The following is a 27,703-nucleotide window of genomic DNA, read 5'->3' as shown; positions in this document are numbered from 1 at the left end:
AGAAATGAATGGAGTCATACGGCGCGCGCAGGGGTATTGCTCAAGCATAGGTTTCCGGATCCAATCTAATGCCAGGGGAAATTCAAAGGTAAGAAACCTGCAGCTAGAACTCTCTATTAGGGGCAACAACTTGCAGGTAGTGGGATTCCTGGAGGGTGTCGAATCCCCCCAACCCAACTGAGTTCATGGAGACTTTGTTTCAATCCTGGATGCTGGCATCATGAGTCTTGACTTGTTTTGTGGATGAAAGAGCACACCGTGCACTGACACTACACCCTTCCCTCGGGGGTCCGCCACATCCAATCATCGCCAAGATCTTTAACTTTCAAGACCGTAACGCAGCTAGAAATCAAACCCAGCTCATCTACCAATCCTCCCGAATTAGGATTTTCTTAGACTATACTAAAGCTACACAAGCCCAGAGGAAATCTTATGTTGCAGTCAAGCAAAAGTTCAGAGTGATGTTCTTTGCTTATGCCCAACTATTCCCTGCCAGATTCCGAGTGGCGCACAGCTCTAAATCCCATTTCTTTGATACTCCTGGGACAGCCTGGGAATGGGCCACTAAACAACGTGCAGCAGGAGGACTCCCAAACTGCCCCATGGCCCGGAAACCAGCTGGTGCTCTCTCTAGGTCTCGCCACCATCCTAAACACAGGAAATTAGAATAAAGAGGGATCAATCAAAGGAGACCCGCAAGTCCAACGACGACTCTCGCTCTGACCTGCCAAGTAACTCTTTCCTTGCATGTTCTCAGGCCTCGACGGGAGGGGGGATGAAGTTGGCTGGATCGGCAGCGGATCTTGCATAGGTATCCTTGACAAACAGAACAAATAAACCATGAGAATTACTCCAGACCCAGGGTGCTCTTGTAGGCATGTAACATATCCTTTTGCTTATACCCTTCAAATTAAGAGAGAAGAACAATCAAATGCCTCAAGTTATCATTTTGTTTACTTGTGAGAGATACTTCAAGGATGGAATTGTTGGGTTGGAGGTGGAGGGGGAGCTGTTTTTCTTTAGGGATTCAATTTTGGTTTGTGTTTATGGTATGCTTTTGTTTTTTACCAGCAGTCTGGCATGCTTCTCTACTCCCCTTATAAGCCCAAAGAGTCAACCATTCTTGCCCCCGCTGAACGTGCTCATTCATTACACTATGGTCCTGCCATTGACGTTTTTTTAGAACGCAAAAAACTCACTAGTGTTCATAATTCCCTCTGTCTCCATTGGTGGTGGTGCTCCTTCAGAAAACCCACCTTCTAGGTACGCAATGTTCCTTCATAGTTAGATATGGATACACCAGAGTCTTCCACTCAGGCTTCGCCAAAGACTCAAGAGGTGTGGTAGTTCTACTCCACAAAACCCTTCCATTTGCAAACATCCCAACATTCCATACCCTCTTGGTAGATATGTTGGGGTGACAGGCACACTACAGGGAGCACCTTACACTTTTTTCAGTGGCTACATTCCCCCCCACATGTACAAACAAATCTTGCAGGCCCTCACCGAGGAGATAACGTAACTTCCACATTGCATCCTCCTTGTAGGAGGAGATTTCAATGCAGTGGCAGACCCAATATTGGATGTTTCTAGACCTCCTACCCGAGAACGCCGCACTCACTCTAAAATACTTACAACCTGGAGGGACTCTCTAGCGCTCATTGATACATGGAGAGCCTGGAATCCTGGAGACACTGTATGCTCACATACCTCTGCTTCACGGCACACTATGTCCCGTATAGATTGCATTCTTCTCCCAGCCACTGACCTCCCGGCTATGGCAGGAGCGACTATGCTGCCCATGGGTATCTCGAACCAGTCCCTGCAAATCCTCCAATGGGGTTCCTCTGTCCCACACAGGCGGCCCATGTGGCACCTTAACGCATGGTTCCTCATTGATGAACGGTTAACCACTCAGATGGGGGACAAACTTCAGTTCCACTTTGGCTCCAACAACGGGACAGTTGAGAATGCAGGTACTCTATAGGCAGCGAACAAGCCAACGATTCAGGGAGTAGTGAAATAATACTTAGGACGAAAAGAGAGAAAACGCCAATGCAGTATGACTGACTTGGAGGCTCAAATACTACGCACCAAAACAGAGCTCGCCCTTTCCCCAACCAAAACACTCACCTGTTAAAACGGCTCTCAGGCAATTCCTCTTCCACGAGGCTGCCAATGTTGGAGAGTGACTATCCAACATGTGTATGAGCAAGGAGACAAAAGTGATGTCCTTCTCTATTGGCTAGAGACTAAAGGGTCATGTTTCATACCAGCGTGGAGAACTAGATTGGGTGAGCTGGTAGCTTCTGCGCAAGAAATAGCAGCCACTTTTATGGCTTATTATCGCAATCTATACGCCTGACCCCCTCGAACACCAGTGGAGCATACAAAGCCCCTCTTAGCGGGCATCACCCTCTCAGCTCTCAGAAGAGCCCTATGTACCTCCCTGGATGAACCCATTACGATTCAGGAGATTCAAGGGGCTATTCACAACCTGAAATCTGGAAAAACCCAGGCCCAGATGGGTTTCCCTTGGTGTATTATTCAACCTTTTGTGATACACTGTCCCACTACCTGCTCCGTCTCTATAGCGAGGCACAGCAGAAAGGTGTTTCCACAGGACCTGGACCTGACAAATATAGTCGGCCTTCCCAAGACTGACCTGCACTCTAAGCCGTCTTCCTGTCACCCTTGCCTACAGAGATAAACTTTCAGATCTGGCCCTCCTCCTTGTTGACTCTGAAAAGGCCTTTGACACTGTGGACTGGGATTACCTGGGACAGGTGCTTGAATGGATGGGATTTGGGCGCCGGTTCCGCAGACTTATATCCGTTCTATACTCATGTTCACATGCACAAGTTTTCATTAGCGGGGTATTGTCAGCGTCCTTCCTCACTGAGCGAGGAACCTGCCAGTGTTGCCCACCCTTCTCTTTGCCCTGGCTATAGAGCCTTTGACGAGGCTGATTGGATGGGACGCTTAGATACAGGGCTGGAATTGGGGAAACTCTCTAGAGGACAGGATTGCACTCTATGAAGATAACGTTTTGCCCTACTTGGTGGAGCGTGCTGAGGCAGGCCCAAGAGCCCTAGAGCTTCTTCGATTAATCGGTGAGGCCTCCGTCTCAATGCAGACAAATCCCTTCTGGTTCTGTTACGGGGTGACAATGCTTCACGCAGATGGCAAAAGAACACACCTGTGCATCGCCTCAATTTTAAATACCTAGGGATCCACATCAACACGATATCTGAACAAGCCCACTTTCTCAACTGAACACCCCTCATACAGAAAACCAAACAAAGCTTGGCTGCGTGGCACAATCTTCCACTTAACTTACTTGGCAGAGTTGATCTGACAAAGATGAAGACACTGCCCGATTTCTATATACTCTCCAGAACTATATTCCTATGGCTTGGATTCGTGAAGTGGTGGCGCTACTATGCTCTTTTGTTTGGCAGGGACGTCCCCCTAGACTTTCTCATGCTAGGTGTTGGAGGTTGGTTTATGATGGTGGGATCGCCAGCGTGGACATCCAGTTTTATTACTAGGCATTCCACCTCCTGATGGTAAACGACTGGCTGACAGGGGGGTTGGAACAACCCTGGATACAGCTTGGAACTTTATGATTTCGGCTTGGATGGCATGCTTGACCATCTATATAGTCTTCCAATACCTCAGGCGCTTCCGGGGATTACCAGACTAATCGTTTTGATTTGGAGGAGGGCCCGCCATCTTATGGGCTGGGAGAATCTCCTGATGGGTCAAACCGCCTTTTGGTGGGGCTGGCAACTGTTGCAGGTGCCCACACTGGACGGCTTCCGTAAATGGGATTTATTGGGTATTACAGCCTCTGACTTGTGGCATGGCTCGTTCTTATGCTCATTCAACAACCTTCAGGCTCAGCTCTCCCTATCCCACACAAACTTCCATAAACATCTTTAAGTGTGACATGCCTTAGGTTCTTATTACTCGCACCTCAAAAAAATGCCAGAATTCAAACCCCCCCGAAGCAAAACTGCTGATGGAGGCACTGGTGAGAGGCAGGATATACCAACTATATCATACTCAGATTAATAATGCTCCCAAAACGCTTGAATGCCTTCTTCAGACTTGGGAGGACTTGATTGGGGAACATAATGAAGTGAACTGGCGGGAGGCTTGCTTGGCCCTACATGAACTGTCGAACCTGCCACGCTTACGTTTAATACAACTACACTATCTCCCTCATACGTACATGTCTCCTTTATGCCTCCACATGGCCAATATTCTCCCTGATTCCAACTGTGGGAGGTGCGAGACCCTCGCATAGTGTGGCAATGTCTCCTTATTGCTAGATACTGGTTTGCAATTGAATGTACACTGTCAGCTGTCCTAGACGTCCCTGTGCAGTTATCTCCCAACCTGGCTCGGTTGGGGGAGTTGGGGGACATGGGTGGTCTTCGGGGGATTATGCCCTGGTGGGTATCGCAACTTTATTGGCTAAGAGAGATATTGCCAAAGTGTGGAGGGCCTCAAGACCACCACAGATGACTCAATGGCGTGCAGGGAAGGACTGGGGCACCAAGCGAGAAGAACCAATCTATGAAGCCCGAGGGTGCCCGAAGAAAATTGTGAACATTTGGGACAAATGGTGGAAATACTTTGGACTAGACATTGGATTGTTAAATGCCTTTTGTATGGATGTGTGAGCAAACAGGGAACAGACACGAGGGAGAGAGATACCAAAGAGAGATATCATGTACTGTATAAATGCAATGTTTCTCACGCAATCCACGCTCTTTTATGCCATGCCTACTATGTACCTTCTTTGATATCTTTTTTTTTTCCATAAACAATTTTTATTGATTTTCAGAGTATGAATATCTTAAAACAGATGTAGGCCCACCAGGTTTTTAACTGCTTACGGAACATCTACTTGTTCTTAGATCGTGGGGAATGATTTTCCACACTGGTGGGGTCCTAATTATATTTATTGAAAACACCAAGGAAAGAGACTCGTACTGTATGGACACGCTATGGCCTGCTAGCCCCTGTCAACGCAGCTCAAATGTGCAAAGGGAAAATAAAAAATATAAAATAACCTTTACCAACTAGCACAATGTAGCCAGCTTTAACATCTTCACATTTTATTGCTCCTCCACTGCTAGAAACAGATTTTTCCATTCCATTATTTATTTTAAAAAGGGTTCTTGCTAGAGCTAGAACGTGTGGATAATGTTTACATTTTCTCTTTGGTGTAACTAATGCATATATAAGATAGGCTTTTATCCAAGGGAATGGGCATCCTTCCACTTTCATTGTTGGATCCCTGCCACACCCTACTTTCTAGTGAATTAGCACTAGTGTGCTCAATTTTGTGTGAGCCAGCAAAGCTTATCCACATGTATCAATATGTACCCTTTGTTATGCCACCCTATTCTACTTGCCAACTCTTTCCCGCCATCACAATGAAAATTAGTTACTTACCTGTAACTGCAGTTCTCCAGTATTGGTATCTTTCATAGATTCACATGCTTGAATCATCCCCGTCGTTGAGGTGGAAGCCTCACGGTAACCTCGAATACACAAAGCAGTAGGTTTAAAACCACTAGGCCTAAGTAGGCCCACAGGCTGTTTTATAGCCTATCCATTTTGTTTTGTGAAAAAGACCCAAACTTGAGTCCCATCCAATCAGGCTTCGACACCCTCTAGAACACTCCCAACAGAGGCTGTTTTCCCTCAGATTTTCTAGTACAAGTGTGAAGTCAAATATTCATATATAAGGGGAGCCTCTGAGGGGAAGAGGGTGGGTCGCATGTGAATCTATGAAAGATACCAATACTGGAGAACTGCAGTTATAGGTAAGTAACTAATTTTCTTCTCCAGTATTGGATCTTTCATAGATTCACATGCTTGAATCAGAGTAGCGAGCAGTAATGTTGGATAACCAGTGAATTAATCTGTATCTTGCTTTTATAGCAATCCTCTGAATGATATTAATAATAATAATAATCATAATAAATATAACAGGAATAAGAATAATCGTATCTCTAGTTATTATGCTATAGAAATGTATCCATGTTCCTATGAAGTTTAAAAATTAAGCACAATATCAATAAGCGTTGGTATTACGACAAGTACCAAGCTAATTATGATACCAATAAGTACTATAAGCACTGTAATATAAAAGTAAATCTTAATGAAATTAAAGAACCATATCTCACATACCTTGTCTGTGGGGGTGGGATGTCCTAAGAGGCTCACCTAGGCGAAATAAATGCCTCAGCACTGCCTGCCGCACCGCTGTGTCCATGTTACTCATTTCCTCGAGACAGTGCTTCATGAACGTATGTTGGCTGGACCATGTGGCCGCTCTACAAATGTTGTGCAGTGGTACTCCTGCGAAGAGTGCGGCCAAAGTTGCTACTGCCCTTGTAGAATGGGCTCTCACCCTGCTGCGCAGCGGTTTGCCAGCTTGAGTATGACAGAATTGGATCACCTGGCCAATCCACCTGGATATAGTCTGCTTGGATACTGACTGGCCCTTTTTTGTTCCTCCAAAGGCCACAAACAACTGGTCTGATTTAGGTATGCCTTGCGTTTTCTGCAGGTAAAACTTTAGACACCTTTTAATATCTAGCGAATGTAATGTCTTTTCCGCTACTGTCTGCAGATTTGGAAAAAAGGTTTTTAAGGTGACTGGTTCATTCAAGTGGAAAGTTGAGGGAACTTTAGGGATATACTTAGGATTTGTCCTCAGAATTACGCCAGAATTAGTGAATTGGAGAAAAGGCTCTTTGATAGTGAAGGCCTGAATGTCGCTTACTCTCTTAGCCGAAGTAAGAGCCAGTAGTAACGCAGTTTTCCATGAGATGAACTTGAGATCTGCTCCGTGGATTGGCTCAAAAGGAGCTTTCATGAGTTGCACTAAGACAACATTCAAGGACCATAAAGGCGGAGGTCTCCGAACTGGTGGAAAAGCACAGAACAGGCCCCTAAGTAATTGCTTTACAATCCTGGTGGAATATAACAAGACCATATCTTGTGATCTACGGTATCTCAAGATCGCTGCAAGATGTACTCAAATAGAGGAGTATGAAAGCCCTGACTTTGCCAGATGTAACAGATATGGCAGTATTTGCTCTGGAAGAGAAGAGATAGGATATATTCTTTCCGCTGCACACCATACACAAAAACGTTTCCATTTAAATTTGTAAGTCTTATTGGTAGTGTCAGCTCTAGCCCTGGATAAGATTTCCCTACATTCCGAGGAGATGTTTAAAGTTGCATACTCATTGAATTCAGGAGCCAAGCCGATAAGTGAAGAGATGACGGATCCGGATATCTGACTTGTCCCTGGTGCATCGTCAAGAGGGTTGAACTATGTTTGAGTTGCACATGTGGCTGTTCTGAGAGCATTAGGAGTTCCGTGTAGCACACCTGTCTGGGCCATCTGAGAGCTATTAACAGAAGGCGACAACCCTCTGTCTTCATTTTCTTGATGACTCTCGGTATCAGCGGCATCGGAGGAAAAGCATAGGCATAGACCCCGGACCATCTCATCGAAAACGCATTCCCCCACGACCCTCTCTGGGGAAGCCAACTTGCATAATAATGGCATTTCTTGTTCTCGAACGTAGGAAACAGATAGAGATTTGGTCTGCCCCATAAAAGGAAGAGTTGATCGAGAATTTCTTGGTCTACCTCCCACTCATGGTACGGGATAATTGTCCTGCTCAGGGTATCTGCCAGAACATTGGTCTGCCCTAGCACAAGCTCTGCTCTCAGAGAAATGTTGTGTGTGATGGCCCATTTCCAGATGTTCTGAGCCTGTTGCGAGAGTTGCAGAGACCTTGTGCCCCCCTGCTTGTTTAGATAAACATGCTGGTAGTATTGTCCGTCCTGATTAATACGCTTGAGTTTTGAAGTTTTGGCAAAAAGGCTTTGAGAGCTAGACCTATTGAGCTCCAGTTGATTTATGTGGAGTCGAACTTCTTTTGCATTCCAGGATCCGCTGATCTGTAGATCCTGGCAGTGTGCACCCCATCCTTCGAGAGAAGCGCCCGTCGTTACTATATAACTGGACACCTGATGAAGGAACGTGAGCCCGTTGGACAAATTGGTCAGCATTGCCCACCAAGCCATGGTGGTCTGCATTATTGGTGTGATGCGAATGTTGTCCTCGAAAGAGCCCTGCACCTGAGTCCACTGTGCATCCAATTGTTCTTGTAAGGGTTGGATATGCAGCCTGCAATCTGGGACCAGCGGAATGCATGACGAGATCATCCCTAGCAATGACTTGTAGGTACGGACTGAAACGAAAAATTTTGTAGAGAGTTTGCGTGATAAGGAGCTTAGCTTTTGTTTCCTTTCGTGAGATGGATACGCCTTGCCGCGGACCGTGTCTAGTATCGCTCCTAAGAAATCCAATGTTTGTGTGGGGTGAAGATGTGATTTTTGATAATTGACGATAAGCCCTAGGTTGCTGAACAATTGGAGGCAAACCGAAATGTGGCACACCACTTGAGGCTTTGAAGGTGCCTTTATGAGCCAGTCGTTGAGATAGGGAAATACCTGCATGCCCGACTGGCGGAGGTGTGCTGCCACAAAAGCCAACATTTTCGTGAAAATTCTGGGGGCCGATTTCAATCCGAAGGGGAGGACTCGAAATTGTAGGTGTATACCAGTTACTTTGAACCTGAGGAATTTGCGGTGATTGGGGTGTATTGGAATATGAAAGTAAGCATCCTGGCGGTCTAGGGATGCCATATGATCTCCGGTATTTAAAAGGCGCAAGACGTCCTGTAGTGTCACCATCCTGAACGTTTGTTTCTTTAGGAACTTGTTTAGTGATCTTAAGTCCAGAATGGGGCGCCAGTCTCCAGAAGGTTTCTTTACCAGAAAGAAGCGAGAATAGAATCCCCTGTTCCTGTGAGAAATAGGGACCAGTTCTATCCCTCCTTTGCGCAGCATCACTTGCACTTCCTTGATGTAAGGAAATGCCTCCTTGGCATGGTTACCCCCTGACTTTTTGCCTTTGCTGATGCCAAGTTATGATTTGAAAGTGTGCTGAGGCCTGCTAACCAGACCCCAGCACCAGTGTTCTTTCCCTAACCTGTACCTTTGTCTCCACAATTGGCACACCCTTGCATCCAGGTAAGTCCCTTGTAACTGGTACCCCTGGTACCAAGGGCCCTGATGCCAGGGAAGGTCTCTAAGGGCTGCAGCATGTCTTATGCCACCCTGGGTACCCCTCACTCAGCACATGCACACTGCTTGCCAGCTTGTGTGTGCTGATGGGGAGAAAATGACTAAGTCGACATGGCACTCCCCTCAGGGTGCCATGCCAACCTCACACTGCTTATGGCATAGATAAGTCACCCCTCTAGCAGGCCTTACAGACCTAAGGCAGGGTGCACTATACCACAGGTGAGGGCATAGGTGCATGAGCACTATGCCCCTACAGTGTCTAAGCAAAACCTTAGACATTGTAAGTGCAGGGTAGCCATAAGAGTATATGGTCTGGGAGTCTGTCATACACGAACTCCACAGCACCATAATGGCTACACTGAAAACTGGGAAGTTTGGTATCAAACTTCTCAGCACAATAAATGCACACTGATGCCAGTGTACATTTTTTTGTGAAATACACCCAGAGGGCCTCTTGTGAGATACCCCCTGAAAACATACCTGACTTCCAGTGTGGGCTGACTATTTTTACCAGCCTGCCACACACCAGACATGTTGCTGGCCACATGGGGAGAGTGCCTTTGTCACTCTGTGGGTAGTAACAAAGCCTGTACTGGGTGGAGGTGCTTCTCACCTCCCCCTGCATGAACTGTAACACCTGGCGGTGAGCCTCAAAGGCTCACCCCCTTTGTTACAGCGCCACAGGGCATCCCAGCTAGTGGAGCTGCCTGCCCCCCTCCGGCCACGGCCCCACTTTTGGCGGCAAGGCCGGAGGAGATAATAAGAAAAACAAGGAGGAGTCACTGACCAGTCACGACAACCCCTAAGGTGTCCTGAGCTGAGGTGACTCTGACTTTTAGAAATCCTCCATCTTGCAGATGGAGGATTTCCCCAATAGGATTAGGGATGTGCCCCCCTCCCCTCAGGGAAGAGGCACAAAGAGGGTGTAGCCACCCTCAGGGCTAGTAGCCATTAGCTACTAACCCCCCAGACCTAAAAACACCCCTAAATTGAGTATTTAGGGGCCCCCAGAACCAAGCAAGATAGATTCCTGCAACCTGAAGACGAAGAAGGACTGCTGACCTGAAGCCCTGCAGAGAAGACGGAGACACCAACTGCTTTGGCCCCAGCCCTACCGGCCTGTCTCCCCACTTCAAGAAAAACTGCAACAGCGATGCGTCCCCCAGGGTCCAGCGACCTCTGAAGCCTCAGAGGACTACCCTGCATCTAAAAGGACCAAGAACTCCCGAGGACAGCGGTCCTGTTCCACAAAGACTGCAACTTTGCAACAAAGAAGCAACTTTTAAAGACCAGACGTTTCCCGCCGGAAGCGTGAGACTTTCCACTCTGCACCCGACACCCCCGGCTCGACCTGCGGAGAACCAACACTACAGGGAGGACTCCCCGGTGACTGCGACCCTGTGAGTAGCCAGAGTTGACCCCCCTGAGCCCCCCCAGCGACGCCTGCAGAGGGAATGCCGAGGCTCCCCCTGACCGCGACTGCCTGCTTCAAAGAACCCGACACATGGGAAACACACTGCACCCGCAGCCCCCAGGACCTGAAGGATCCTACCTCCAGTGCAGGAGCGACCCCCAGGTGGCCCTCTCCCTTGCCCAGGTGGTGGCTACCCTGAGGAGCCCCCCCCCCTTGCCTGCATCGCTGAAGAGACCCCTGGGTCTCCCATTGAAACCTATTGCAAACCTTACGCCTGTTTGCACTCTACACCCGGCCGCCCCTGTGCCGCTGAGGTTGTACTTTTTGTGCTGACTTGTGTCCCCCCCGGTGCCCTACAAAAACCCCTGGTCTGCCCTCAGAAGTCGCGGGTACTTACCTGCTGGTAGAATGGAACCGGGGCACCCCCTTCTCCATTGAAGCCTATGCGTTTTGGGCACCACTTTGACCTCTGCACCTGACCGGCCCTGAGCTGCTGGTGTGGTACCTTTGGGGTTGCCCTGAACCCCCAACTGTGGGCTACCTTGGACCCAACTTTGAACCCTGTAAGTGCTTTACTTACCTGCAAAACTAACCAATACTTACCTCCCCCAGGAACTATTGAATTTTGCACTGTGTCCAATTTTAAAATAGCTTATTGCCATGTTTGCCAAAACTGTACATGCTATTGTGATGATTCAAAGTTCCTAAGATACCTGAGTGAAATACCTTTCATTTAAAGTATTGTTTGTAAATCTTGAACCTGTGGTTCTTAAAATAAACTAAGAAAATATATTTTTCTATATAAAAACCTATTGGCCTGGAATTGTCTTTGAGTGTGTGTTCCTCATTTATTGCCTGTGTGTACAACAAATGCTTAACACGACACTACTGCTCAACCACACTACCACAAGATAGAGCATTAGAATTATATCTTTTTGCCACTATCTTACCTCTAAGGGGAACCCTTGGACTCTGTGCCTGCTATTTCTTACTTTGAAATAGTACATACAGAGACAACTTCCTACACTTGAGGAGTTGGTTCACCCGCGGGGGTGGAGGGCCTGACGGAGGGATGTCCGGTGGTGTCTGTGTGAACTCCAGAGTATGGCCTCTGGCCACTACTTCGAGAACCCACCTGTCTGATGTTATTGCTGCCCATTGAAAGAAGTAAGAAGTGATGCGACCTCCAATCTTCGAGGTTGCTGTAGGGTAGTATGCTGGTATGGCTGGTAGGTCATTGTTTCCTGCCTGCATCCCTTCCTCTGGCAGCTACTCTTTCTCTCGCTGGGTGCCTATAAGCAGCGGTAGGTGGCAGTCGATAATGCTGCTGCTGTTGGTTGTACTGTTGTCGGGGTCCTGTCGAAGAAGACTGATACTGGGGTCTGTACTGATGGTAGCCCCCTCGAAAGGAATAACCTCCTCTACCCCTTGCTCCAAGAAAGGGCTGCTTCCTGTACTGCAGGGCACCCAGTGATTTAACCGTATCTGTATCTGTTTTGATGGCTTGTAACATGTAGTCGACATGCTTTCCAAACAGACTTTCACCATCAAACGGCATGTCCAGAACCCGGCTCTGGACCTCTGGGCAGAAGGAGGTAGATTTCAGCCACCCTTGCCTACGCAAGACCGCTGCCCCCGCTAGTTGTCTGAAACCTGTCAAGGAAATGTCTAATACGCTATCTATAATCTCAGCCGCAATCCGTTCACCTTCCTGTAATACTTTCTTTGCTTCCACCTTGAAATCCTCCGGCAAGAGATCCAAGAAAGAAGACATGTCTGTCCACATCTGGTGATCATACCTCCCTAGACTGGCCAGGGAATTAGCTGCCTTTACAGTGATCGCCACTACCAAGGAGAATTTCTTCCCAATATTATCCAACCTCCTCCCGTTCTTGTCTGGAGATGCTATAGGTGTGGAAGGTTCCTAGAACGATGCTGTCCCGCCTGAGATATTACCGAATCCAGCTTCGGTTGCGACACTAAGCAGGCCGGAGAGTTATCAGGTGCTTTTATATTTCTTTTCTAGCCTCGGCATTTGTGAAGGCACTGTCGCCGGATTCTTCATCGCCGTCAACCCCTCTTGCCATAGGAAATCTACTATTGGTATAGCTCTTACCAACTTCTTTGATGGCTCCTTGAAGTCATATAGGAAACACTCTGTTTTGTGAGAAACAATAGGCAGATCAAATCGCTTTGCTGCTCTCTCAATCAAATTATGAAAGCCTCCTATGTCTTCAGGAGGCGAATCAACCGGCCCTGCTGGAGGTGGAGATGGTGTGGGGACGAGATAGTCATCCCATTCGCTAGCCACTTACTCCCTTATCTCACCCTCTTCCCTCTCGTCGTTCGTCGAGGGATGATCTTCCTGTGTTTGGCTACTCAACAGTATGCCAGTGTGCGGCGTCCCTGGGAGACTGGTCCTTGGGATTTTACGAGGTGTCTGGTGGCTGTCAGGCCTGGGTGGCGTTATGGGTGTTGATGGTGGAAATCTCCTGTAGTAGTCGCTCATCATACACTAAAGATCTGCGACTATTGTGCTAGGCATGGGAGGGATAATTGTTGTCCCCTCGGTGGGTATGAAGTTGAAGAATAGTTGGGCTGGTACTGCCCTTCATCCTCCTCATCAAAGTCCTGGCATTTTACATGCAGCTGAGATGGACTACTAGCTGCCCCAAACATCCTGTCATCTTGGGAATACATGTCATCGTCGTCATCCAAGAGATGTTGTGGGGGATATGGCAATACCTTGCTCGGGGAGGTATATATTGGAAGAATGTGCAATGATTTCTCCCCCATGGTGATCAGCCCCATGGTGATCAGTGAAAGAGGTAGGAATCCTGTTGAATCCTGCTCTTCAGAATATGGCATCATTGTCGACGATTGCTCCGACGAAATCCCCAGGAGGGTCGACAGTTTATCAGTTGTCATTGTCGTCGACGGTGTCTTCGTCGACGGTTCCCTCGTCGATGGTTCCCCCATCGACGGCTGCATCGTTGACGTTTCCCACGTCGATGAGTCTCCTGTCAGCAGTTGTCTCGCCGACGGTGCTGTCGTCGCCGGTGTGCTGGACGACGGTGTCTTTTTAAGCCTCATCGACAGGTGCTACGTTGACGGTAGTGCCTTTGTCGATTGATGAACCCACGATGCCTCCGCTGTCGACGATGCCTTCGTCGACAAAGCTTTTTAAAATATTTTTGGGGTAACGATCGTCGTCGATGATAATGGTGACGATGTCATAATCATTGGTGGGACCGCCGTTGTAAACGTTGACGACACTGTCGTTGATGTCACTGTCGACACCGTCGTCGATGGGGTGGTCGTCGACTGGCGTTTTTTGTCTGAGGAGAGCCTTACCGGATCTTTTTGCGGTGACAGAGACAGGGATGCACCTTTAGTGGGAACCTTTTTCTGAAGAGGCGAAGTAGGCTCTGAACGAACCTTTTTTGGCAACCTTGTGTGGGTCTCTGATTCAGAATTCGCCTTCTCATGTCTCTTTTGTCTCTCAGTAGAGACATGTTTCATCTTTTTGGCCATCTTCCTCTGTGGCTCGTCAGGCAGTCTTCCCTTCTCACCTGTTCTTTTTAAGGAGTGAGAAGCATGAGATGATGTTTCGCTCTCATCTGAAGAAGGATGTTCCATGGCTTTCTGTCTCTGTAGCCACAACAGAAGCCTACCCTCATGGTCCTTGAGGGTTTTTTGAATGAAGGTGTGACAGATCTTGCAGTCCCTCACCTTGTGGTCTGGATGGAGACAGTAGATGCACGTTTTGTGGGGGTCATCAACATGTAGTCTCTTCTTCCCACAACTGCCACAATCTCTGAACAGACCCTTTTTTGTTTTTTCAGACATCATATAACTGCAAAGCTGGGTTCTCTGAGAGAAAAAGTTCTGTCAGAAAAGGTAAACTGAGCAGGGCTCAGGGAGACTCCCTTCACACGACGTGCGGTAGAAAATCTGAGGGAAAACAGCCTCTGTTGGGAGTGTTCTAGAGGGTGTTGAAGCCTGATTGGATGGGACTCAAGTGTGGGTATTTTCCACAAAACAAAATAAATAGGCTATAAAACAGCCTGCGGGGCCTACTTAGGCCTAGTGGTTTTAAACCTACTGCTTTGTGTATGAGGTTACCGTGAGGCTCTCACCTCGATGACGGGGATGATTCAAGCATGTGAATCTATGAAAGATCCAATACTGGAGAAGTAGATCATACACATACTGGATTCTTTTCAACTACATACCACCTTACATTACATTTAGTTGGATTATCTATCACCTACCAAGAGGATGGATTAGAAGTGACAAATCTGGTGGCCATTTATCAATTCTTCCATCTGCTGGTTACACAAAAATGTAATTACCTAATCTTTAGCATCTTCATAGCAAATATGCCTTATACAAGGAGCTGAGGGTTCAAATCAAGTGAAGAGGGTTCAAGGTCCTAATGGCAAAATGGAAGCCAGTAAGGCGAGGCCAAGAGCTGGATTGAAGCCTATTGCACAGGTGTACAGTATTCCAATTTGCTCACCCAGTACAAGCAACTATTGTTAGGATCCGCTGCATATTTTTTAATTATTTAGGTAGCTACATTTAACAGACTGTCTTGTTTCTCTTTGCAAAATTAATTTGGTGAGATTTCTAGAGTTGCACTGATTTCTTGGAGCTGAGGCTGCTGGATATGGTACTTGGCTTTTGCGTCTCAATTGCCCTATGCCTACTCGCCATACTGCCATGTCTCCTAACGTCTGCGTATTCACTGGCCTGCTGCCTTTGTTGAAATCTCTTATCTCCAGCATGTGCCCACAACCCTCTGTCCCATATTTGCAACTCCTTGTATTAGAGTTGGAATCTGCGTCCCCTGCTAGTGCCCCTGTCTCTCTCTATCCAAGTGTCCTGGCCCACCTCTCACAAAGATGTGCATTTCACCCTATCACTCGGTCCACTTCTTGAGCTCTTCGATCTCCCCTTGCAAGGGTTCATGTCTCCCAGTCGGTATCTACATCACATTGTGACCATGTCTACTATTAGTTAACACGTTTTTCAAAACTTAACATGCTACATGCAAATAACCTGAATGATGAGCAATTAAACAACATGAACCATATTTACACATCAAATTATTTATGATTTATAATTGATGAATGAACTATCATGCCTGGTAGTTTTTAATTTTGTTTTATTCCTCATAAAGGCTGTAAACATGGGTTATTCTGATAAAATTAACACAAGCAGCGCAGTAAATATTCAACAAATATATATATATATATATATATATATATACACACACATTTTGTATATATACACGCAGAGGGATGCATATCAATGTGCAACAATGCATTACTTCAATACATTATTCCAAGAAAACAAATTACATGAAATATAGTAAAATATATTTAGAAATCTGAAAATAGTCCACGGAATTACTTTTAGTTTATTTAATGCTATATGTTATTGTATTTTTAATTTTAAGTGTATTTTTTGCATAGTACATAAAACCTCCCTATGGTGATTTCAGAATGCTTTATGACAAAGGTACACATAGGGAGTAGAAGTTGCAATACTGCACATTTACAAGACCATACATGTGGTGGGGCACCTTTAGGTTGGCTGGCGTGGATGGGGATTACTTGCCGTTGAATGTGTCTCAAATGATGACAAAGTCTTGAGGAAGAGCAAGATTCCTGAACGTCTGGTGGTCAGCCAATGCATGTGACCAACAGGACTTCTGGACACAAATGAAGAAGACAGTTGTGAGGCAAACTGGATTAAATAAATGCCATAAAGGAAAGGTGCATCCCTAAGTATCTTAAAAATCGGAAGTAGCAATTTGTTGGGCTAACAAGTAGTAAGGAACTCCATACATATGTAGGAGATCTGAGCCTGACATGGCCAACTGCTGAAACTCTTGTATCTAGTAAGTCTGGAAATGATTAGGCGCTGGTTGGTGAACCAGAGGCTTCAGGTCGGTAAGTAGGAAGTGAAATATTTTGCAAGATTGTTCAGTGGACAGCCGTGGAGCGTCTTGTTTAAAAAGTCCTCCTTTCTTTTACTCAAAGTCGGTAGAGCTATATGAGGGCCAATGGGTATTGGCCTGCCATTTCAATCCAACAACAGTCGAGCTGTGTAGTTTGGTACTCTCTGGAGCTCTGCAAGATTTGTTAGAGATCAATGTAAAGGCATTTGTATTAATCCAAGAGGCACTACATTAGGGGGCGAGTTCTGAGAGAAGTGGAACAATGGCAATACCGCCTTTAGAAGGTGTAGGTGGCAGAATGCTGTTTTGGTTAACTAAAGTTGTTCTTCGTGAAGGGAGATTGTTTCAGTACTAAAAGCATGTTTAATGCAAAGGAGATACTAATCTTTATAATTCAACTTTTTATTGAGTAAAGTCAGTTTTGTCTGATTTACACACTCATAAGGATTCCAAGAGATTTTAAAACCTGGAGGATACTCTCATTTAGGATTTGATCCTTATAATAAAATGAATGCATAGCATACTTAAAATTAATTCTCGCTCTACACTACACCTTCAGCTGGCCAGAAGCAGTTTCTGCCCCGGATCTCTCATTTCAAGTAAACGAATATGAATGCACACTAAATCTGTGCACATTTAGGTGCATGTTTCCAGTGTCAAAGCATATTAGAATTCAATACATTTATTTCAATATTGCATTTAATGCTCTGTGGTGAAACCAAAGTATTGAACAATGTTAGATCATCTTTTCTGTACAAAAGGTGGGGGCCCAATATATTAAATGTCAAAGAGCAGAAACACGAATACAAAAATCTGATGTCTGCCAACCAAACCGAGATAAATAAGAGCAGCAGAAATAGAGCAAAATCATTCAACCATGCAAAAATGTACACATTGCTGAATGAAGTAATCACAAATATTATAAAAGGTCAGGTTGGTCTTTAACCTCTTTCTCATTGACACTGCCAGGATTGCAGAATTTCAGCATTGTTCTCACATTTTAAGTTCTGGGAAGATCAAGCAATGCATTAGTTAATCTGCTGCAAGACCGACCTAAATGGAGAATTTTGTAAGTGTTCACTCTTAGAGTACAGTTGCCATTGAAAAATAGAAGCTCAATAATCATGTGTTCCTCAGTGCGAAATGACTGGCAGGGCAACAAGACATGGTCCATTACTTTTCTGACAGTGTTCAATAGAGGCCAAGGCAATCAGAAACACAAATAGCTTTGACCCTGACCAAGAAACTGCAGACACCACTGCCCCTACAGTAACTGTTTATTCTGTGACTAGACACGTTTCAATAGCCTTTCTTTTCTCTTTTGTGATATATGGCAATCAGTGCACGTACATCTCAAAATGAACTGATGATTAGACTGAGCCAGGCAAGTCAATTAGCCAAAGGATCCCATACTTTGTGTCGAAATATGTGATCTACAATTACGGTAGTGTATGCCAGAACATAAATCAGCAATACCAATTTAAACTTTTGATGTCTGCTGGATAAGTTATTAACTGTGTTTCATTTCTTTAACACAAGCCTGTGGGTGAATTAAACCAGTGGTTCCCAACCTGTGGTCCGGGGACCCCTGGGGGTCCGCGAAGACTTCTCAGGGGGTCCGCGAAAGCTTAGAAAATAAAAAAAATATTAACAAATATTGACAAATTAGGTCTCCAGCTTCCAGTAATGATTCAGACGGGGGTCCCCGGATTCCAATGATGATTCAGTGGGGGTCCCTGGGTTCCAGTAATGTTAAAATGGGGGTCCACATAAATCAAAAGGTTGGGAACCACTGAATTAAACCAATGCATGTTTAATTCTCCATACCTTTTCAATTTTAACTATGACTCCTTGGACAGAAAATATTGTTAATCCCAAAAATACATGTTGAAAAAGCTAAAAAAGTTATTCAGCAAATTGCAATGAACGTAGTAAGGCATAATTTATATGAAATAGCATTTTTAGGGTGTTTTTTTCTAATCTGTGATTTTAAAATGATTAAACCACAAAGAAGTACCTGAAACGCTGTTAAATGAAAAACTACTTCTTTTCAATAAAGATTACTGAAAAAATGAAACTTTTATAATACAGTTCAAGTGCACCTTAAAAACAGAAAACTGATGGAAAACTAAAATTGTCCTTAAAACATTCTACACAACGCCTGCCAATCCCCTTTGATCGGTATCCCAAACCTACACAGCTGTTACTAGGTGTTGCAATAACCCTGAAGGTTGTGCCAAGTGGACATGATGGATACAAGAAACTTGTACATCTGCAAAATGCTTTAAAATACGTCATAATTATCTTTCCAACCCAGCCCGAAAACAGACTGCCTACTACAGTAGCACTTGAGAATTCAGCCAAATATCTGCAAAAATGTGTAGGCTGGTCAGAATAAAAGGTATAATTTTAAACTCCAAATGGGAACACAATTACAAAAAAATAAAACTTTAACTTAAAAGGAATAAATGGAATGCAAAACAAATGTGACCAAAGACCTGAAATGGATATCTTTATATTACATGTTGTAATGTCTCAATGACCCAAAAATGTTCTCATCGTAAAGGCTGGATCTGAAAATCATTCCACTCTTACTTAGTTCACCTTAGAGTTTGGTACAATTATTATGCCTTCTACTGACCATCATCAGATTTTACAATGGACTCATTTTTTTCCATAGAAGTACGCTGGCTAATGACAACTTTATTGAATTGACTTAAATTTTGGACAGAACTTTAAAAAGATACCTTTATGTATTTTCCTGAAAAATGGTTAGAGGTAACACTGCTGAAGGCTCGTCAAAGCTGTCTCCGTATCTTAGGCCTTCATTGTGAGTACCAACAGAGAATTTTGATATGCGCACTAACTGCTGTTACCACACATATTAGGAGTTGTGTTCCAAAAAAGCAGCCCTACATTTTTCCTCAGGTAAACCTTGGTAGGTCAAACCTGCCGATCTTTAGCTTGCGGGTGGGGTGACAGGTAAATACCTGGACATGGATTTTAGTGTAGCAAAAACCAAAAAAACAGCATGTTATGTCCCATTTTTTAGCAAAAACTTGAAATAAGTGATCACTATCACCTGATCAACTTTGAATACATTGGTGTTGTACTTAATCTAGTGCAATAATTATATCAACCAACACAGCACAGTTGTACTCGAGGTTAAAGAGTCAGCGAGGAAAAGCTTGAACATATGTTGGTGAGGTTTCCAGTGTGGCCCCAGCATATTAATTTGGTGAAACTATTCTGAGTTCCCCATAGGCAGCGTCCTGTTAGCTTTAGTTGCAACTGTTTGTGATCTCACTTTACCAATTCTCTTGAGGCGGGGCTTCATGAAGATGTTGTTTATAATACTCTTTTAAGTACTTTTCAATACAGTGTAATCAGAGCTCTGGGCACATGATGCAACCTCGGTATTTCTTTAAATAATCTGCTGCCACGTTCTATGCCTGTTACACCTTAAATGAAATTCACCAACACTCACCTACAGAAAATATTTGTACCTCAGTGTGACCTAATAGTCTTAAGTAAATTCTTAAGAATATTGCTTCTGAGGACTTAGGCAAGTTTTCTAATTACGCATATTTCAACAATCTATATGTTTTCATTTTAGATGCCTTTGTCTCTACAATCAATTTGTGCAAGAAGCTCAGACAAGGACCTAACAGAGATAAAGTGTTGACAGAAAAGTCCAAAGAACAAAAAAAGGGCCATTACTAAAGAAAAACAAGTAAACAATGTAAACCACCCTTTCAAGATCACAGGGTTCATATCAAATAGAATTTCCAAGAACTGAAACCAATTATGGATGTCAGGTTAGTGAGTACGCATTTACAGAATGAGTCATGGCAGGATTGTTGGCAGCACCACTAGAAGGGTGATATATCTTCAATAATTCCAAATTCCAGGCATATCGGTCAATGGAATACCATCAGTAGCGCATGAAGTCCAATAAAATAAACCTATTAAAGAGAATAAACCTTTTTGAGGATTAAAGTGTTGTTTTAAAGTGCAATAGTGTGCTGGCAAGACTGTCAATTGAAGTCAATGTACAAAGCAGGTTATTAATTTTAGCAGTGCTTTTCCATAGATGTGGCTTAGCCTGCCACATGGACTCAGGTTAATCTCTCGAGGAAAGAGTTTGGAGAGTTAAAGAGTTTTTCATCAGCAACATTCACATTCCTCTGCATGCCCTGGACACGGCTCCATGGTTACAGCTACTCCCATTCCACTGTATCCAGTTGGCATCTCAGCTACTTCTGTCCACTGACCACACTCAGGATTGTAACACTCAACACTTGATAGAAAGCCAGTCAGATTAAACCCACCTGAAAAACACCAAAACAAAGTTTCTTAGTACCTAATTTGATGATTATTCCTGGAGTAATTAACCGTTCAGAAGACCGTAACCAGAAAACACCTCACTGTTAACTGACGTTTGTTTAGAGCTACATTTTCTTTAAATTCACCTTGACTGAAAGAAATGGTGGTTTCTTGTGAATGGCTCTGGCATCTTATGATACGATGTTCTGTCATTTACAACATTTGCACCTCAAGATGTGTGAGGTTGGAAAAAACATGGTTTAAGCCTGCTTCCCACCTCATGCACACATTTATTTATACCTAATAAAATGTTTTTAAATGGGTTTGTCTTTGCATTGTTGGCAGCATACAACATACTTCTGCTTCCCTGCGCTGCCGTCCCGGTAATTGTTTTTTCCTGAAACACACCTGCTATGCACAAAGTTCATGTCACTGAGGCAAGATAGCAGCAAGTTTTAAAGTAACTGGTGGAATTTCACCCAGGATTAGTCGGTTAAGGGCTTGGGGGTGCCTTTCTCTAACCCAATCCACCAACACACAAAAGTCCAAAGAGGAAGAAACGAGCATCCGCTATAAGTATGCCTGAGACTGTAATTCCAACACAAGAGCTAGAATGCTAAAAGAGCAGCAATAAATAACTGTAAAAGTAACATTAAGTGCCCAGACTGTCTCTTGGCTATTAAATAACTGATATTAAGCTATCATGACATGGGGAAGACTTGAGAAATGCTGGATCATTGACAACTCATGCTTTTAACGAGACTCAAATTTTCTTCTCAACTGAGTGCTCTTAATTGGCCAATGCAACATCAGCAATGTACAAAATAATAATAAATGAAGAGACGCCTATTTGGTTGTGCTTCAAATTTCTTTTACTTGTATGTTTCCAGGTACAGCACCAGTAGCTGCTTTACCTCTAGCTGAGTGAGCTCTGCACTTACCTGGAATGGTCTGTAATCAATCTTATAATATTTATAACAAACCTCTCCCTCTGCCTGTGGGCTATGTAGTTAGTTACAAGTTTATACAAATAGAAGGAATGGTTTCTTACCTGTAACTCCAGTTCTCTCGTAGGGGTATTTCCATGATAGTCATAAGCATTGAATAGTTCCGCGCGCCTGCGGGGACCCCGGAGCACTGATGTGAAGTATATTCTTAAGTGCAAACACCAGCCGTTTAAAGAAAAGGTCTGTCAAAAAACACTTAAGAATAACATTGTGCAGCCTATGTGAACAGCTACACAGGCCAAATTGTTGAAAAGAAAATCAATAGTAGTGTAAATTCATGTTCAAACACCTATTTATTCTAGAAATGTAATAACAAATACATTCTCATACTTTATTTACACCTCTGATGAGAATAAAACAATGCAGGGCAGTGTAGCCCATAGGCTGCCATTATACAGAATGTAAATAGAGCTGTGCCTTTAAGAAAAGTAAAGTCTTCCTGTTTCCCATCATGCACAGCAAAAGGCAGTTGCCTCAGTTCTTTTTTGGAGGCTATTACCTGACATGAAGAAAAAAACAAAACATTTGATGGAGTACCAACCTCCATAATATTCATGTTCTATGTCAACTCCACCGGGGAGGAGGGAGGGTTGCTTATGATTATCATGGAAATACCCCTACGAGAGAACTGGAGTTACAGGTAAGAAACCATTCCTTCTCTCGTAGGGGATTTCCATGTATAGTCATAAGCATTGAATAGAGTAGCAAGCCCATCCCCATAACCGCAGTGGAGTCGATATAAGAATACTGAGAAAAACATGAATCATGCAAACAAATTCTTGAGCAAAGCCTGTCCAACCTGAGCATCTGCCCTAGCGTCTGTATCAAGGCAGTAATGCTTAGTAAAGGTATGGACCGACCTCCAAGTGGCAGCCTTGCATATTTCTGCCAAAGGGACATTTCTCATCAAGGCTACAGTAGCTGCTTTCCCTCTGGTCGAGTGGGCTTTTGGTCTACCACCAAGGGATTTGTTTGCTAACTGATAACATAACATTATACATGAAACAATCCACCTGGATAAAGATTGTTTAGATGTGCCCAAACCTGTTCTGATTGGGCCATAGTTAATAAAAAGCTGTTGTGATTTTCGTAAGCTTTTTGTCCTGTCCAAGTAAAATTTCAATACTCTCTTTACATCCAGAGAGTGCAGAGTTCTCTCAGCAGGAGTAGCTGGATTCTGAAAGAAAGTCGGTAATGAAATTGTTTGGTTCACATGGAAGTCGGAGACTACCTTAGGTAGAAATTTTGGATGAGTTCTCATTACCACTTTTGCAGAATGAAAAACCGTGTAGGGTTCCTGAGCGCAAAGGGCCTGGATTTCGCTGACCCTACGCGCTGAAGTGATTGCCACCAGAAAAGCAGCTTTCCATGTGAGATGCTGCAGCGATGCCTTGTGTATCGGCTCGAATGGCGGCAGCATCAGACGTGATAAGACAACGTTCAGTTCCCATGGAGGAGAAGGCTTTCTAATGGGAGGAAAAACCTTTTTTAAACCTTCTAGGAAATCCTTAATAATCGGAATCCGAAAAAAGGAAGTTTGTGAAGGACTCTTTCTGTATGCTGTTATCGCCGCCAAGTGAACTTTTATTGATGACAGTTGTAAGCCCGATTTTGCCAAACTTAACAAGTATGGTAAGATAGATTGTTCTCCACAAGAAACCGGGTCAATGTTGTTGTGTAAACACCAAATGCAGAATCTCTTCCACTTGCTTGCATAGGCTGATCGTGTGGAAGGGCGTTTTGCTTCCCTCAGAATTTCCATACAGTCCTGAGGTAAGTTCAAATGTCCATATTGCACTAGCTCAGGAGCCATGCTGCCAAACTCAACGATGAGGGGTTGGGATGAGATATCTGCCCTCTGAACTTCGTGAGAAGGTCCGGGCGATATGGTAGCCTGATGTGTGGTTTGAGTGACCGGTGAAGAAGGTCTGGGAACCACCACTGGCGTGGCCACTCCGGAGCAATTAGGATCATTTTGGTCTGAGCATTGGACAGCTTCTGGAGAACTGCCGGAATCAGGGGAAGCGGTGGAAAGGCGTAAAGAAATGCCCCTGACCAGCTTATCCATAGGGCATTCCCCAGTGTCCCTGGATGGTAATATCTGGAGGCGAAGTTTTGGCATTTTTTGTTTTCTGGGGTTGCGAATAGGTCTGTAGAAGGGGTACCCCAGAGTGCGAAAATGGAATGAACGACGTCGTCGTGTAGTACCCATTCGTGGTTCTCGCTTATTACCCGACTGAGGGCATCCGCTTGAACATTCTGGATGCCGGGCAGGTGAGTTGCCACTAGCGACAGGTTCCTGGCTAGAAGCCAATGCCAGATTGTCTGGGCCTCTCTGGATAAAATTCTGGACCTGGTGCCTCCTTGTTTGTTCACGTAGTACATAGTGGCCACGTTGTCTGTCTGAAGAAGGAGAGTTTCCGTTCTCAGAAAGGGAAGGAAGGCTTTGAGCGCAAGGTGAACTGCGCGAAGTTCCAGCAGGTTGATGTGATAGAGACTCTCTTTCTGTGACCACTCGCCTTGGACTCGAAGATGTTCCATGTGCGCCCCCCATCCGAGCAGTGACGCATCTGTTACGATGGTTTGAGATGGAGGTCGTTGTTGGAACGGAATCCCCACCAAGAGATTGCTGGGCAAACACCACCACTTGAGGGATTGTAGGGTGTGAGGAGACAGCAGGACTTTGTTCTCCCAATCGTCCCTCAGTTGACACCACTGATCCTCTAGATTTTCTTGCAATGGTCTCATATGGAGACGAGCATTGGGAACCAGATGGATACAAGACGCCATCGAGCCCAGTAGAGAAGCTATTATTCTTGCAGTGGCTTGAGGTCTTTCCTGCAGTTGTTTGCACTTTTGGAGAATCGATAACCGTCGTTCCTCCGAAGGAAACACCTTTCCTAGCTTGGTATCTACAATGGCCCCTAAGTAATGCAACCTCTGAACAGGTGTTGCTGTTGATTTCAGAAGATTGACTTGAAGACCAAGTTTTTGTAGCAGTTGTAGAGTCCATTCGAAATGCTGCTGTGCCTCGAGATAGCTGGAGGCCTTTATGAGCCAATCGTCCAGATAGGGATAGACGAATATTCGCTGTTTCCTCAAGTGGGCGGCTACTACCGCCATGCATTTGGAAAAAGTTCTTGGCGCTGATTTTAGGCCGAACGGTAGAACTGCAAATTGGTAATGGCGTTTTCCGACAGTGAACCTTAGGAATTTTCGATGTTTCTTGGTTACTGGGATATGGAAGTAAGCGTCGCAAAGATCTATCGCACATAGCCAGTCGCCCTGACGTAAATGTGGGTAAATTTGGTGTAAGGCTAACATCCTGAATTTTTCTTTGCGAATCCATTTGTTTGCTGTCCTCAGATCTAAGATGGGACGAAACTCTTGTTTGTCTTTTTTCTGTACAAGGAAATATCTCGAATAAATCCCCTTCCCATGTTGGCTGATGGGAACGGGTTCTATGGCTCTTTTTTGCAATAGGATATTGACCTCTAACTGCAGAGCTTCGAGATGGTGGTTGGCTGTTTTGGGTGGAACAGATGGTGGAGAACTGGTGAATCTGAGAGCGTAACCATGTCTCACAATATTCAATACCCAGGCGTCTGTTGTGATGCGTAGCCACTCGTCTAGATGATTTGAGATACTTCCCCCTACCGGAGTGGGTAACGGAGGAGGGGGAAGCAAAGATTCAGGGCCTAGACGTGGGAGCTTGTCGAGGTGTCTGGGTCTGAGGTGTTGAACGACCCCTTGTCGACCTTCTGGAGAAGCCCCTCTGATGCTGCTGCTGCTGCTGTTGCTGAGGGCGTGAAGACGACCAATGTGGAGCCTGATACCTGTGGGTGAACAGTCTTCTTTGATATGGGCGGAATCCCTTTCGCTGTTCTTTAGGTCGCTCTATGCCTACCGCTTTTAAGGTATCCAGCTCCGACTTCATTCTGGCCATCTCATCATCGGCATGAGAGCCGAATAAAGTGGAGCCTGAGAAAGGCAGGTTCTGTATCCTCTGCTGTGCTTCGGGTTTAAGCGATGTAAGCCGCAGCCATGCATGTCTCCTGAGCGCTATACCATGAGCATAGTTATGTGCGGATAGAGTTGAAGCATCTGCCGCAGCACTTATGATCTGGTTAGAAACCATTGCTCCCTCGCTCACGACCTCTAGGAAATCTTCCCTTTTGTCCCTAGGGAGATGCTCTGCGAACTGTAGTATAGAGTCCCAGAGGGATCGATCATATCTCCCTAATAAAGCAGTGGCACTGGCTGCTTTCATGGTGATAGATGCCGTCGAGCATACTTTTCTTCCTGCAGCATCGATCTTTCTGCTTTCTTTGTCTGGGGGAGCAGAGGAAGACGGTGACGTCGAATGCGATTTCTTCGCTGCCACTATAACTACCGAGTCTGGTACTGGGTCCGACCTCAAGAATAGAGGATCTTGCTCTGGTGGACGGTACTTTTTAATGAGTCTGGAAGGAGCAGACTTTGTTGTAGCCGGCGTGAGAAAAATGTCCATTGCTGGTTCAATAAGACCCGGAACCAGTGGAAGTAAAGGTCGTGAAGATGTCCTTTGATGCAAGGTCTCAAAGATTACTGATGTCGATTGGGCTGGAGCTGCTAGCGGGATATTCAGCTTGGTTGCCCCTCTCACTAAGACCTCCTGAAATGTGTTGACATCATCTATGGGAGACACTCTTGGGGATGGTGAGTCTGATAAGGTTGGAGAGTAGTCTCGTGTGGACGATGAAGAATGTCCATGATGTGATTGACGACGGTGCCTTGAGGTAGATGTACGCCTCGAGGAATAACCAGAACGCCCTGCAGATCGCATTGGAGTCCTCGGAACAGGTTCTGGAGGAGGCGCCGGAAGAGGAGCCGTAGGTGTTACCGGCGTCTGTGGTAAAGGCGACTGCCTTTGTGAGAGCTGTGGTGATGCTGGAAGTAGGATAAGCGAGGCCGAGGATTCTGAGGTTGTATAAACCCTTCTAGGCCTCTTAGATGGTCTTCTCGACGTCGAAGCACTCCTCGACGTCGAACTGCGGTGACGCCGAGTGCCTCTAGACGTCGACTCGTCTCGCCGCTGAGAACCTCTCGACGACGAACCTCGACGTCGGTGCAGTGACGGTGAACGCCTCCGACGGCGAACACTCTCTCTCGACGGCGATCTCCCTCGCCGTGTCGACGGCGAGCCCGACTCGGATCTCCTTGGCGTGGACTGTGTTCGCCGTGTCGACGGCGACCCAGATCCTCTTGACGTCGGGTGTCTTCGCCGCCTCGACGGCGAAATAGCTGTCGACGGCGAACGATGTCTTTTTCTCGCCGGCGAAGCACTCCTCGACGGCGAACATGTTGGCGCCGTTCCCTGCTTCGACGTCGACGCTCTCGACGTCGTCGGAGATCTATGTCGTTTTTCCGCAGGTCTGGAAGGAGTCATGGAGGAAACAGGTTGAGCCCTGGTAGAAGTCTGACCTTCTCCTCGCTCTGTAGTGGAATGGCCACTTTTTCTCCTGTCCTCTTTCGCCTGGAGTCGGATCTTCTCTCTGTCACGAAGGGTTCTTCTAGAGAAGGTTTTACAAATGTCACACGACTCCGGTTTGTGGCTGGATGGAAGACAAATTATACAGACCCTATGTGAATCTGTTTTAGCCTTCTTTCTTCCACAAGAAGGACATTTATCAAAAAGTGAAGGCATTTCTAACTAGAAAAACCTCAAAATTCTGTCAGAATTTAACAGAAATCAGTAGAAAATGATCACTCAAAGGTAAAAACGTCGAGTGAAAATGAAATTCAGAAGATATTTCA

At 45.3% G+C, this 27,703-nt stretch overlaps 1 protein-coding gene across 1 annotated transcript in view; it reads right to left on the bottom strand.

The window, feature by feature from the left end:
* Window positions 1–15,779: 15,779 nt before the first annotated feature.
* The window catches only part of LOC138267749 (kelch-like ECH-associated protein 1A), a 60,292-nt gene continuing 48,368 nt past the window's right edge, over window positions 15,780–27,703 (bottom strand). The window contains exon 6 of the mRNA XM_069216939.1: window positions 15,780–20,905. Within this exon, the coding sequence (XP_069073040.1) occupies window positions 20,742–20,905 (164 nt within the window). The 3' untranslated portion in view covers window positions 15,780–20,741. The remainder of the gene's footprint in view (window positions 20,906–27,703) is intronic.

This window comes from Pleurodeles waltl, chromosome 12 (genome assembly GCF_031143425.1).
Source record: "Pleurodeles waltl isolate 20211129_DDA chromosome 12, aPleWal1.hap1.20221129, whole genome shotgun sequence".
Taxonomy (NCBI): domain Eukaryota; kingdom Metazoa; phylum Chordata; class Amphibia; order Caudata; family Salamandridae; genus Pleurodeles; species Pleurodeles waltl.
The sequence above is the reverse complement of the archived record's forward strand: the minus strand, read 5'-3'. Positions and strand labels throughout refer to the sequence as shown.